General features: G+C 36.6%; 1 protein-coding gene across 3 annotated transcripts in view; it reads right to left on the bottom strand.

The window, feature by feature from the left end:
- The window catches only part of LOC113065831 (signal peptide, CUB and EGF-like domain-containing protein 3), an 87870-nt gene that overhangs the window by 17063 nt on the left and 58438 nt on the right, over positions 1–12369 (bottom strand). For all 3 annotated transcript variants that reach the window (XM_026237366.1, XM_026237368.1, XM_026237367.1), the window contains 2 exons: positions 7378–7494; positions 3118–3240 (listed from right to left, as the gene is read on the bottom strand). In XM_026237366.1, coding sequence (XP_026093151.1) covers positions 3118–3240; positions 7378–7494 — 240 coding nt within the window. The remainder of the gene's footprint in view (positions 1–3117; positions 3241–7377; positions 7495–12369) is intronic.

Raw genomic sequence — 12369 nt, 5'->3', positions numbered from 1 at the left:
CAATTCTGTGAGATTTTTACATCAGTTTTATCATCTGCACAATGAAAATTGTAAATCCGACTACTTAGACAAAAAATAGCACAAGATCGGAGAGTTACAAGCTGAAAACTCCTAAACACAGGAGTGAAGTAAATGGCCCCTGACAAAACAAAAAGTGAAATATTCTGACGTTTCACCCCTACAGACCTGGGCATGAAGGTCCTACTTAATCTCACAGCTTGAAAATCCTCATGAAGGATAAGATGACAAATATGCAGTCTGATTTATAAGGCTGGTGGAATGATTATTTAGCAAATGTACATTTTCCCAAACCAAAAAGGTTTTAGATGCATGCCTTGGCATTCACAGAGAACTTTCACTATGCAAAAATGCAAAAATCTCATTCTCTACTACAAAACATCTAAACATTCTTAAATCAACATTCAGTAGATTTTCATAAGGAGCAAAATGACAGAAGTCTTATTTTCTTTTAGAAAAAAATGTCTGTAACACATAAAGACTATGTTTAATGCATTATGTCATTTCATAAACAATTTTAACCCCTAGTTAAAATAAATTATAACATTCAAAGGTTTGTTTGTCGTGTTTTAATGCATCATACTTTCTAAATGAATAGATAAGTATTATAATGTATTATCACTGTTGAGATTATACAACGCATTATAAGGAGCATGACAAGGCATGATTAATGCATTAAAGCTACTTCATTATATGAATCATATGAAAGAGTTCAAAGTGTTATTAAAAGGTCTGCTAATGGCATAAGAAAAATAAACTAGATTTTTTTTTTTTTTTACAATTTTGTTTAAATTAAGTATCTTTTTCATATTTTCTTGCATGCACAAAGTGTCACATGCACACTAAATACTTAATACTCAGTAATATTATGCATTTGATAGCATTTACAATATACTGGATGAGAGTAATAACACTAATTCCTTCTGTAGAGCTGCTTTATAGCTGAGCTTTTCTGAGCTATATGACATCATACTGCTAAGGCCCCGCCCACGACGGCTGACTGACTGTCCTGTATTAGCATATCTCCGCCCTCAGTATCTCAGTAACAATACCCGCTGTTAATGATCCAGCTGCACCTCCAGAAGTAGTAAGTCTCACACTTTATATTTCTTATGATTATTTTCAAATCGCCTTTCCTCTTCCACTGAAGAGAGGGGCGGAGCCAGCAGAGCTCATTATCATTTAAAGAGACATGCACCGAAGTGGGTCACTGTGCTGTTTTTAACAAGGTAAAAAGGGTGTTGTTTTACACCACCACTGAGGATTTGTAACCAAAGTATGCTGCAGACATTTCACGAAGACCCTAAAAAATCAAACCAACTTGTGAAAATGTGCATCTGATGTCCCCTTTAAGGTACCTGACTTGAACAAACACCTAAAACTAAGTATGAGCAAAAATAACAGTAATGAAAACTGCCAGTATAAACCAGCAACAACAAATGCCAGACTATTCGGTTTTCTCCAGGTCTGGAGTCTATTGTAGACGAGGGCAAAATGTCATGGATTATTTTATCGCTTGACATTCCTTACAACAATGGTCATGGCATTTTCGCAGACAGGAGGAGATGCCCTCGCAGCATCTATGAGGGGAAAAAACTTCATGTCCCTGGTCATATTTATATATTAAATATAAACAACCCCTCTCTCCTGGGTCCTCCGTTACACACACACACACACACACACACACACACACACACACACACACACACACACACATATATATAAACAATATATTTAATAAAATAGTTTTTTAATTATATATAAAATATACATAAAATAGTTATATTAAGTTATAAAATAAAGTGGGGGTAGGCTTCATGACATAGCACCAGCAATGCTAGAGAACACTTGATTCACTTTTAACTTCACTTATAAAAATGCATGTGCCATGGATAAATAAAATGGAAAAGCCGGACAATAAGGCAATTATTTTAATCATATATGTGACCCTAGAGCACAAAACCAGTCTTAAGTCGCGGGGGTATATTTTTTGCCAAAAAAAAACAAACATTGTGTGGGTGAAAATGATTGATTTTTCTTTTATGACAAAAATCATTAGGATATTAAGTAAAGATCATGCTGCATGAAGATATTATGTAAATGCCCTAGCATAAATATATCAAAACTTATTTTTTGATTAGTAATATGCATTGATAAGAACTTAATTTGGACAACTTTAAAGGCGATTTTCTCAATATTTAGATTTATTTGCACCCTCAGATTCCAGATTTACAAATAATAGCCAAGTGTCCTTTCATAACAAATCATACTTCAATGGAAAGCTTATTTATTCAGCTTTCAGATGATGTATACATCTCAATTTTCGAAAAACTGACACTTAAGACGTGGTCCAGGGTAACATATGTAATAATGAGACTCGAGAGTCACAAGCTTTTTGAGAGGCGGCTGTAAATGCACATTGAAGAACATCTCTCAGAGAGTGCAGGAGTACTTCATGAGTTAAAACAGCTTGAATGTTTAAAATGGCATGACTTAAAATGACGTGCAGTGACAATTCTGTCAAAATGTCTGAAACGCGCGCTAGTCCTGTAATGCAGAGTGCAGCTCGCTTGCAGAGCAAACTCAACAGGAACATTATAGATGTGAGGCCATTTGTGCATTTTGAGAGATTGGGAGAAGACGCAGTAGCACTCACGCGGTTTGTGAGATTCTGTTTCAAAATGACTTAATCTGTTTGGATTCAACATACATGCTATAGTGCACAAATGTAATTTCCTGATTTATAATCGTGAAACCTTCGGGAATGTTCATGAATAATGGCACATGTGTCCCTTAATGGTACCCAATTCCTTTTTAAAGTGATTCAAGCAATTCAAAACCATCCTGACGTATTCCTCCCCTACATTCCTCCTGTATTAACACCAACCTCTTCTAAACCCAAACTAAGATGATAAACCCAGATGGGTCACAAACACTCACAGTATCCAGCAGCAGAGAAACAGTCCAGCAAACCTCAATTGCAATTTTGTCTCGTTTTCCAGTTCAAAGATCTAAACTTCCTTCAAAAAAAAAAAAATACTCTTTACACGTAATTGGCCAATGCACATAAATGCATGAAATTTTCTTTGGTTAGTGTACCTTGGCATGTCCTCTCATTGGTCAGAAGTTTGTATCCTTTCTTGCAGCTGCATTCGAAGCTGCCAACTGTGTTTCTGCACACATGATCACAGCCGCCGTTGTTCATGCGGCACTCATCAATGTCTGTAACGAGAGCGAGAGAGAGAGAGAGAGAGAGAGAGAGAGAGAGAGATTGGATCAGTGCTGTTCCCTTCAGTTCACCGTGATTCAAACCAGCAGCGGAGGACACGTGTGTCATGTGAAATACTCAAAAGGTACAAGGGGTGACCGACAGTAAATATGACAGGTTTGCCAGGGCTTAAGCTATTAGCTTACTGTTTGAAGCCGAAAATAAAAATAGAAAAGATATTTTTTAATCCAGAATTGTTTTAGAAAAGAAAGACCCTTTTCAGTTTACAGTGTAAAAACAATGAATAAATGCAAAAGATTTAGCAAACAGGAAATACAAATATTTTTATAGAAATGTATGCAATAATGAGAAACTTATGAAACCAAAGCATTTTCTAAAAGAACTTTCAATATATATATATTATTAATAGAAATAATTTACAAAACAGACCAAAAGTTTGGAAACATTACTATTTTTAATGTTTTTGAAAGAAGTTTCTTCTGCTCATCAAGCCTGCATTTATTTGATCAAAAATACAGAAAAAAAACAGTAATATTGTGAAATATTATTACAGCTTAAAATAATAGTTTTCTATTTGAATATACTTAAAACAAATAATTTATTCCTGTGATGCAAAGCTGAATTTTCAGCATCATTCCTCCAGCCTTCAGTGTCACATGTAACACATAATAATATATTTTCTTTACTATCACTATTTATCAATTTAACACATCCTTGCTGAATAAAATTATTGATTTTTTTTTTTAAAGAAAGAAAAAAAAATTACTGACCCCAAATTACTGACCAGAAGTGTATATTGTTATTACAAAATATTAATATTTAAAAAACTTTTTTTTTTTTTTTTACTTTTTATTCATCAAATTATCCTAAAAAAGTTTCACATGTTCTGTAAAAATATTAAGCAGCAGAACTGTTTCCAACTTTGATAATGAATCATCATATTAGAATGATTTCTAAAGGATCATGTGATAATGATCCTAAAAATTCAGCTTTGCATCACAGAAATAAATGATAATTTAAAGTATAATAAATGTAAAAACAATTATTTTAAATTTTAATAATATATCACAATATTACATTTTTTTCTGTATTTTAGATCAAATAAATGCAGGCTTGATGAGCAGAAGAAACTTCTTTCAAAAGCATTAAAAATAGTAATGTTTCCAAACTTTTGGTCTGTACCGTATAACAGTCACATAATCGCATAATAATAAAAAAAGCAATTAAACTATTTAAATTAATTTCATGTCATTAGAAAATTAAAACACACTTGACTCCTAATTCATTTGACCTAAGAATTGGCCACGACCGCAGACTTCATTAAACATAATCATTTTTTAGGCTTTAATCCTATAAGAGAGTACCCTTTCAGCCAACATAAAATCCACCAGAGAAATTCATTTTACTTTCTGAAGCGATATATTTGTGTCTAAATATTAAGCATTTATGGTTTTCTCAACCACTGTTCTAAAATATAAAACATTTACATTTTATAGACATTTACATCAAAGATTGATGCACAGCTACACAATACACATCTTGCAGAAGTTTTTTAGCCAAAGCAAATTCTACTGCATTGGGTTTACATCGGTTTTTGCATTCCCTGGGAACTGAACCCATGACCTTGGCATTGCCAGCTGTGATCTCTAAAGTCTGGTCTACAGAAATCAAAGAAGAGAAGTGAGAAAATGAGGCAAGCAGATCAGAAATGAGGAGAGAATAAGCGTTTGTGTAGTCTCCGACAGGAGGAAGTCTTTCAGGATCAGCGTCTCCTCTGGAATCGGGAATCAATATATCATCAGCTTGTTCTGCTCTCCATGGGATGTTTCTGATTACGACTGAATCATCTGAGCAAATGAGGCGTTCATCTCACAGAAAGACTGCATCATCTGGAGAAAATAACGGCGTTAGGAAGGAGGCTCCGTGTCTTCTCGTGCCAGTGCTGTCTGGGGATGTTTTTCTTTGTTTCTTTTACAGCAGAACTAATAAAACTCAATGTTCTTTTATCGCTCTTGTTAGCGTAACGTTATGAGCGCTAGAGGCGACGCAGTCTTGGCCACACGAACCCAAAGAGTCTGCACTTCCAGTCGCTCTTCACCCTTTCAGAAACACTATTATTCTTCAATAAACCCTTTTGTGTTGCCTCGTCTATTTTTCATGCTTCTTTATTTTCTTCAAAAGTAGTCTTGATTTAAACACACTTTTTATGACATTTTTCTGGCCTAAAACATCAAGAACAAGAGCAACGTTTAAAGAAATTTCAGTACCATTTATAGAAAAAAAGAAAATAAATTATGAACATTAATTGAGGAACCTAATAAAATATTTAAAAAATAATAATAATAATTTAAGAAGAAAGAATAAATATCTGCAAAAGCCCAAAAGACAAAAACAAACAAACACATGATTACAAAATTAAACCCTCCAAATAATAATAATAATAATTAATCAATTAAATTAAAATATATATAAATAAATAAATATCTATCTATCATTTTGTTCATCCAACCATCCATCTATCCATCCATCCATCATCCATCCATCATTCTGTCCATTCATCCATTCATTCATCCATCCATTAATCCATTCAATGCATCATTCTGTCCATACATCATTCTATCAATCTAATTCAATTATACATCCATCTATCCATCCATTGTTCTATCCAATCATCCATCCATCATAATTTCATCCATCCATCCATCATTCCGTCCATCCATCCATCCATCCATCCATCCATCATTCTGTACATCCATCCATCCAGCCAGCCATCCATCCATTCATCCATCATTCTGTACATCCATCCAGCCATCCATCCATCCATCATTCTTTCTATCCATCCATCCATCCATCCATCATTCTGTACATCCATCCAGCCATTCACCCATCCATCATTCTGTCCATCCATCCATCCAACCACCCACCCATCCATCAATCTGTCCAGCCATCCATCCATCCATCCATCCATCCATCCATCCATCCATCCATCCATCCATCCATCATTCTGTACATCCATCCATCCATCATTCTTTCTATCCATCCATCCAGCCATCCATCCATCCATCCATCATTCTGTACATCCATCCATCCATCCATCCATCATTCTGTCCATCCATCCATCCAACCACGCATCCATCCATCTGTCCAGCCAGCCAGCCATCCATCCATCCATACATCCATCATTCTGTACATCCATCCAGCCATCCATCCATCATTCTGTCCATCCATCCATCCATCATTCTGTCCATCCATCCATCCATCATTCTGTCCATCCATCCGTCCAGCCATCCATCCATCCATCCATCATTCTGTACATCCATCCATCCATCCATCCATCATTCCATCCATCCATCCATCCGTCCAGCCATCCATCCATCCATCATTCTGTACATCCATCCAGCCATCCTTCCATCCATCCATCATTCTGTCCGTCCATCCATCCATCCGTCTGTCCATCCCTCATTCTGTACATCCATCCATCCATCTATCCAGCCATCCATCCATCATTCTGTACATCCATCCATCCAGCCATCCTTCCATCCATCCATCCATCATTCTGTCCATCCATCCATCCTTCCATCCATCATTCTGTCCATCCATCCATCCAGCCATCCTTCCATCCATCCATCCAGCCATCCTTCCATCCATCCATCCATCATTCTGTCCATCCATCATTCTGTCCATCCATCCATCCTTCCATCCATCATTCTGTCCATCCATCCATCCAGCCATCCTTCCATCCATCCATCCAGCCATCCTTCCATCCATCCATCCATCCATCATTCTGTCCATCCATCCATCCTTCCATCCATCATTCTGTCCATCCATCCATCCAGCCATCCTTCCATCCATCCATCCAGCCATCCTTCCATCCATCCATCCATCATTCTGTCCATCCATCCATCCTTCCATCCATCATTCTGTCCATCCATCCATCCAGCCATCCTTCCATCCATCCATCATTCTGTCCATCAATCCAGCCATCCATCCATCCATCCATCCATCCGTCCATCAATCCATCCTATCATTTTCTCCTTTAACTAGAGCCGTAGAATGCCTGTTTCTCCTAATTAGTTTTGCTAGATTGGATTAGTCTGTGAGATGAGAGGATGATCTCTGTGTGATGGTACCTTTGCAGGTCTTGCGGTCCGTCTGAAGGCTGAATCCCACCGGACAGCTGCAGCGAACTCCAGACACGGCGTCATGACACGTGCTGTCACAGCCTCCGTTATTAACCGCACACGTCTCTGAAACACACAGACACACACACACACACACACACAGCAGTCAGGACAGGATCATCTGGACATATATGTGCATATCAAACCTCATGAACATCCCGGATGTCTTGCACAGTCTGAACAGCTTAGATTAGTTTAGTCATGAACGCAGCGCATGCAAGAGAGCAGCAAACACCTGTCGAACACCTCATACGCTCTTATACACCTCGTCTAATGGGACGGTTAGAGTTCAGTTCAGCTAAATCATCTCTTAAGGCTGGTTCACACGGCAGGATAATTGGGCCGATTTTAGCCCCGATTCAGCCCTTCCGACAATCTTAGGATGCTCCGATTATCGTAAAATAATCTGATCAAATATTCCTGCCGTGTGTGGTGTGTTAAGACTAATCTCCTCTGCTCGGAACAATGTCGGGACCGCTCCGATCTCAAATCGGGGATATCCAACATGTTGTATTTATTTTGCCCGATTTCTTCTCGTGTGTGGTGTCCCCCGAGGACAAACAATCACGCAGCCTGTGGACTGTGGCGTGTAGCCAGTCAGAAAGCGAGGTGACGAGGCAGTGATAGTACCGGGAAACAAAATCAAAACAGCCGGCGTATATAATATAACAAATACAAATAAAGTCGATGGGCATAACTACATCCACAACTGCAGTCCACCAGAGTACATGGAAACGAATATATGAACGTTTATTTCAACGGTTATTAATCTGTGTAGTACGTAACAACATTTCTATGAGAGAAAACAACAACTTATCTCCATATCATGATATAGCAAGTATAGTCCATGCTCGCGTCGTCTCCACCTCTTTGACCATCGCCTTTTCTTATTTTGTCTTATGTTTTTTTTCCCGTTAAAAACAAAGCACAAACTATGGCCACTGCATCCTCTTCGTCCGCCATGATTGTTTACTCTAAAGTCACGTTTGATCTCGAGGGATTTTGCGAGATTTCCCGTCTGACCTGGGAATGCTCGGGAGTCAAATCGGTTCGTGTGTGATGTGTTGATATTGCCGTGTGGCTGCACACCACACACGGAGCGACCAAAACTGTTAGACCCGTGATTTTTTATCGCCGTGTGTGGGGTCTCTCAGGTTTGGAAAATCTGCCGACAATTTTAAAATCGTCCCGTGTGAACCAGGCCTTACGCAGTAGATAAATTCAATTAAAGACACTTTAAACATTACATATTTGCATCAATTTGAACTTTGTTCAAAATTGTTGCATCACTAACACTCAAATCACCATAATATATATATATTTTTTTCTCCAGTCACTTATTACAAGTAAACCATTTACTTGATTATTAAAATAATAATAATAATAATAATAATAATAATAATTGATTTAACTTGATACTTTCAGGGTTTGGGGAAGCGAATTAAAAGCTAAAACACAATTTTAATCGATATAGTGATGCTTATATATAAATAGATTAATAGTAATAATATTAATAATAATAATAATTATTATTTTTATTATTGTAACGATTCTTTCTGAATGTGGAATAGTAAAGAAAGATAGAAAGAAAGAAAGAAAGAAAGACATTATTATTATTATTATTAATTTAACTTGTTACTTTTTTAGAAATTGGGATAGTAAATAAATAAATATGAAAGAAAGACAATAACAATATTATTATTATATAATTATAATAATTATTAATCATTTAGAAGGGTTTGAGGTATGGCAATACAAAAAAAAAATACATGAACAACTAAAATACTATTTTAATCTATCGTATAGTGATGCAAATAAATAAGGAGCAAAATAAAAAAAAATCTTTCCTTATACTGCTCCCTTAATAATCTAGCACAATAGCTGTCATGAATAAGGGTTTACCACAAAGCTCTGCTGGCATTCAGAAGAACAACTTTCTAAAAGAGACAGAGAGAGCGAGTGTGTGTGTCACAACACGCTCTGAAACACTTCGAGATTCACCAGCTGTATCAGTCTCTGATTATAACGCTTGACATCTGTGAGAGCTGGAACACAAAACACTCGCCTTTGTGTGGGTAAATTCTGTCATCTGAAGAGATTTGATTCAGATGTATGAGTGGATATAAATATGATCTTCTGATAGAGGAGATGATAAGTGGTGTCTGATTGACTGGGAGACAGCTGTGAGCTTACCGAAGCGCTCTTTCCACTAAACGCTAATGATCCGTGTAGTGAGCAGTTAACCATCAGACCTGAACATTCAGATGATCCTCTGATATAGCAAATCACTCTACCCAGTTCACCCATGACATGATTCATTAGTATTAAAACGGCTCATTTAATGCACTTTATGACCTTACTCTTTAATGTTCCAAAAAATAAAGTACAAATATATATAAAAATATAATTTTTACCATAAAATTATTAATTAACATTAAAGCTTATAATTGCATGCATATTATGTCCTTACATTTTAAAACTCTGAAATTAAAATAAAATGACATATATAAAGAAATAATAATTTAACAATCAATCAAACAATAAAAAGACAGGATATGCATTATAATATAAATATTTACTGGACAAAGTTCTACAGAATATCTTCTGCAGTAAATCCCTGCAATCAGTTTTACCATGAAATGATTCATTAACATAAAAAGCTCATAATAACATTTCAGTGTTCTAAAAAATATAGTCACTACATATATATATATATAAGGTAATTTAACATGCATACAAAATATATATATATATTTGGACAAAGCTGTGCAGAATATCTCAAATCACTGTAACCAGTTTAACCATAATTACAGACACTTAATGATCTTACATTTTAATACTCTTAAAAATAAAATATGAAAAATATATAAAATAATAATAATTTAACCAAACACTATATACACACCACACAGAAGGGGATTAGCAAATAGCCAACTACAACATTACAGCAGCATATTTTTCAAGGACGAGCACCATTTTAATGATCTTAACAAAATAAGAGCACCCAAGTGGACCTTACTGAGATACAATTATCATTCCAGCTAAAGAGTAGCTTCAGAATGATGTCCGCTGCCAAACATATCAGGTTCTTCTCTGAGAGGAGGGCTACAAATAAGCAACGTTAAGACCTTCTCTGCAGACTTCAAACATCAAGCATCTAACACAGTAATCGGGCAACACAGACAAAACAGCAGATGGTCTTTGAGGCACCTGTGCATGCTGAGACCCGTTCAAACACATTTTCACTTGAACGACTAGTTTTTGGTCGCATCCCAACAATTAATGCAACCATAATCTCCATATACTGTCTCTATACGACACTCTTTGAGAGAAGTTAAGTGTTGAGTGAGAAAAACCACTCATTAACAAGTATCCAGCAGGCCAGTTGCTAATGTAAAACCACCTCCAAGGAAAATTCAGGGAGAAAGATTTTCTACCGAGGCAAAATTCTAGACTGCTTTAAATTAAGTGCAATTAGGTCATCTAATGGCTTCCCAAGAGATCGCATAATCACACCTGCCCTTCTTCCTGCAATTCCGACTGAAACTTTAACAGAAAAAGACAGCTGTTAAAAAAGAAAATCTCCATCTGATTTGCATGTGTTTTTTGTGCTGTAATACATGTAAACCTTAGACTCGGTTGGCATGTTTGCACCGCCATCACTGTAATTGGATGTTTCACCTTACTTAAGCAAAACCATTCCACCAACATTCAGCTAGAATTGCTCAGAATTGTAAATGTTGGCACAGTTAGTTTCTGAAAGGGTTGGAACAAGTCGGCAACATGCTGCCAGAGGTAGAGCTATTTGGTAAATATGACATCTGTTGGCACAGGTCTCTCTCAACCTCAACCAAACACATCGGTCCCCATTAAATCCACTCTGATGTGAAAAGGTTGTCATGCAAACAAGCAAATTTTTCAAAAACACCAATGCTTTCCAAAGCATGAAAATAGCATGAGCTGACAGAAAGAGAAACAACGTCAGACACGTCTTTGGTACTGGGACAAAGGTTGTCTTTGAGATTTGGTGTATTTGCAGAGCACTTATTTCAGGCCGAATTAACAAAATCCCAAGACAAGTGTGTTTCACAGATAGGCTGCATGCAGATTTATTGTCAGAACCAATCAATTTCTTTTATAATCCCAGAGCCCTGTGGAATCAAATGTGTGCACCCAAAACAAAACGCTTGCACAATTTCAAGTCATGCGTGAAACAATTTGTAAAACTAAGTATGGTGATGTGTTATAGCAAGTTCAGTTGAATTCCATTACAAGAATTTATCCCAGGTCAAAGTCTTTGGGCCAAATTGGACCCATTTAACCCTTCATCACAAAAAGAGTCATGGGAGACTGCAGCAAATTCATTGTTAAACCCTTCATTAGACATAATATCTAATTAGAGAATGGACAGTTCTCAAATCAAGATGTTGCATGCAAGGTTTCAATCAGACAATTCGAGAGGAAAACCATTATAATGGGGGGAAATTGCATTGTGGTGATCTCCTGTCTTGCCAGAATGTGGCAAATAGTCAAGAATTGGTGCAATTGTTGAAATTGGTGCAATAAAGGTTATTAAGAATTCCAGAATAACAACGTCCACTACTTTAAGAAGTAGCCAATTTAAAGCAAGCTAGAGAAACTGACTTCTTTACCGTTGGGTAAACCATATTAATGCTTTGTGAGGATCTCCTGACTTGCCAGAATGGAGAAATTGGCCAAGAATTGGTGCAAATGTTAAAATTGCTGCGATAAAGGTTAGTAAGCATTCTAGCATAACCACGACTAGTACTGAAGGACGTAGCCAACAGGAATCAAGCTAGAGAAACTGACATATTTACCATGGGGAAAACCATTTTAATGTAGGTAAACCGCATTGTGGTGATCTCATGGCTTGTCAGAATGGAGAAATTAGCCAAGAATTGGTGCAATAATGGTTAGTAA

Source organism: Carassius auratus, chromosome 48 (assembly GCF_003368295.1).
Source record: "Carassius auratus strain Wakin chromosome 48, ASM336829v1, whole genome shotgun sequence".
Classification (NCBI taxonomy): domain Eukaryota; kingdom Metazoa; phylum Chordata; class Actinopteri; order Cypriniformes; family Cyprinidae; genus Carassius; species Carassius auratus.
The sequence above is the reverse complement of the archived record's forward strand: the minus strand, read 5'-3'. Positions and strand labels throughout refer to the sequence as shown.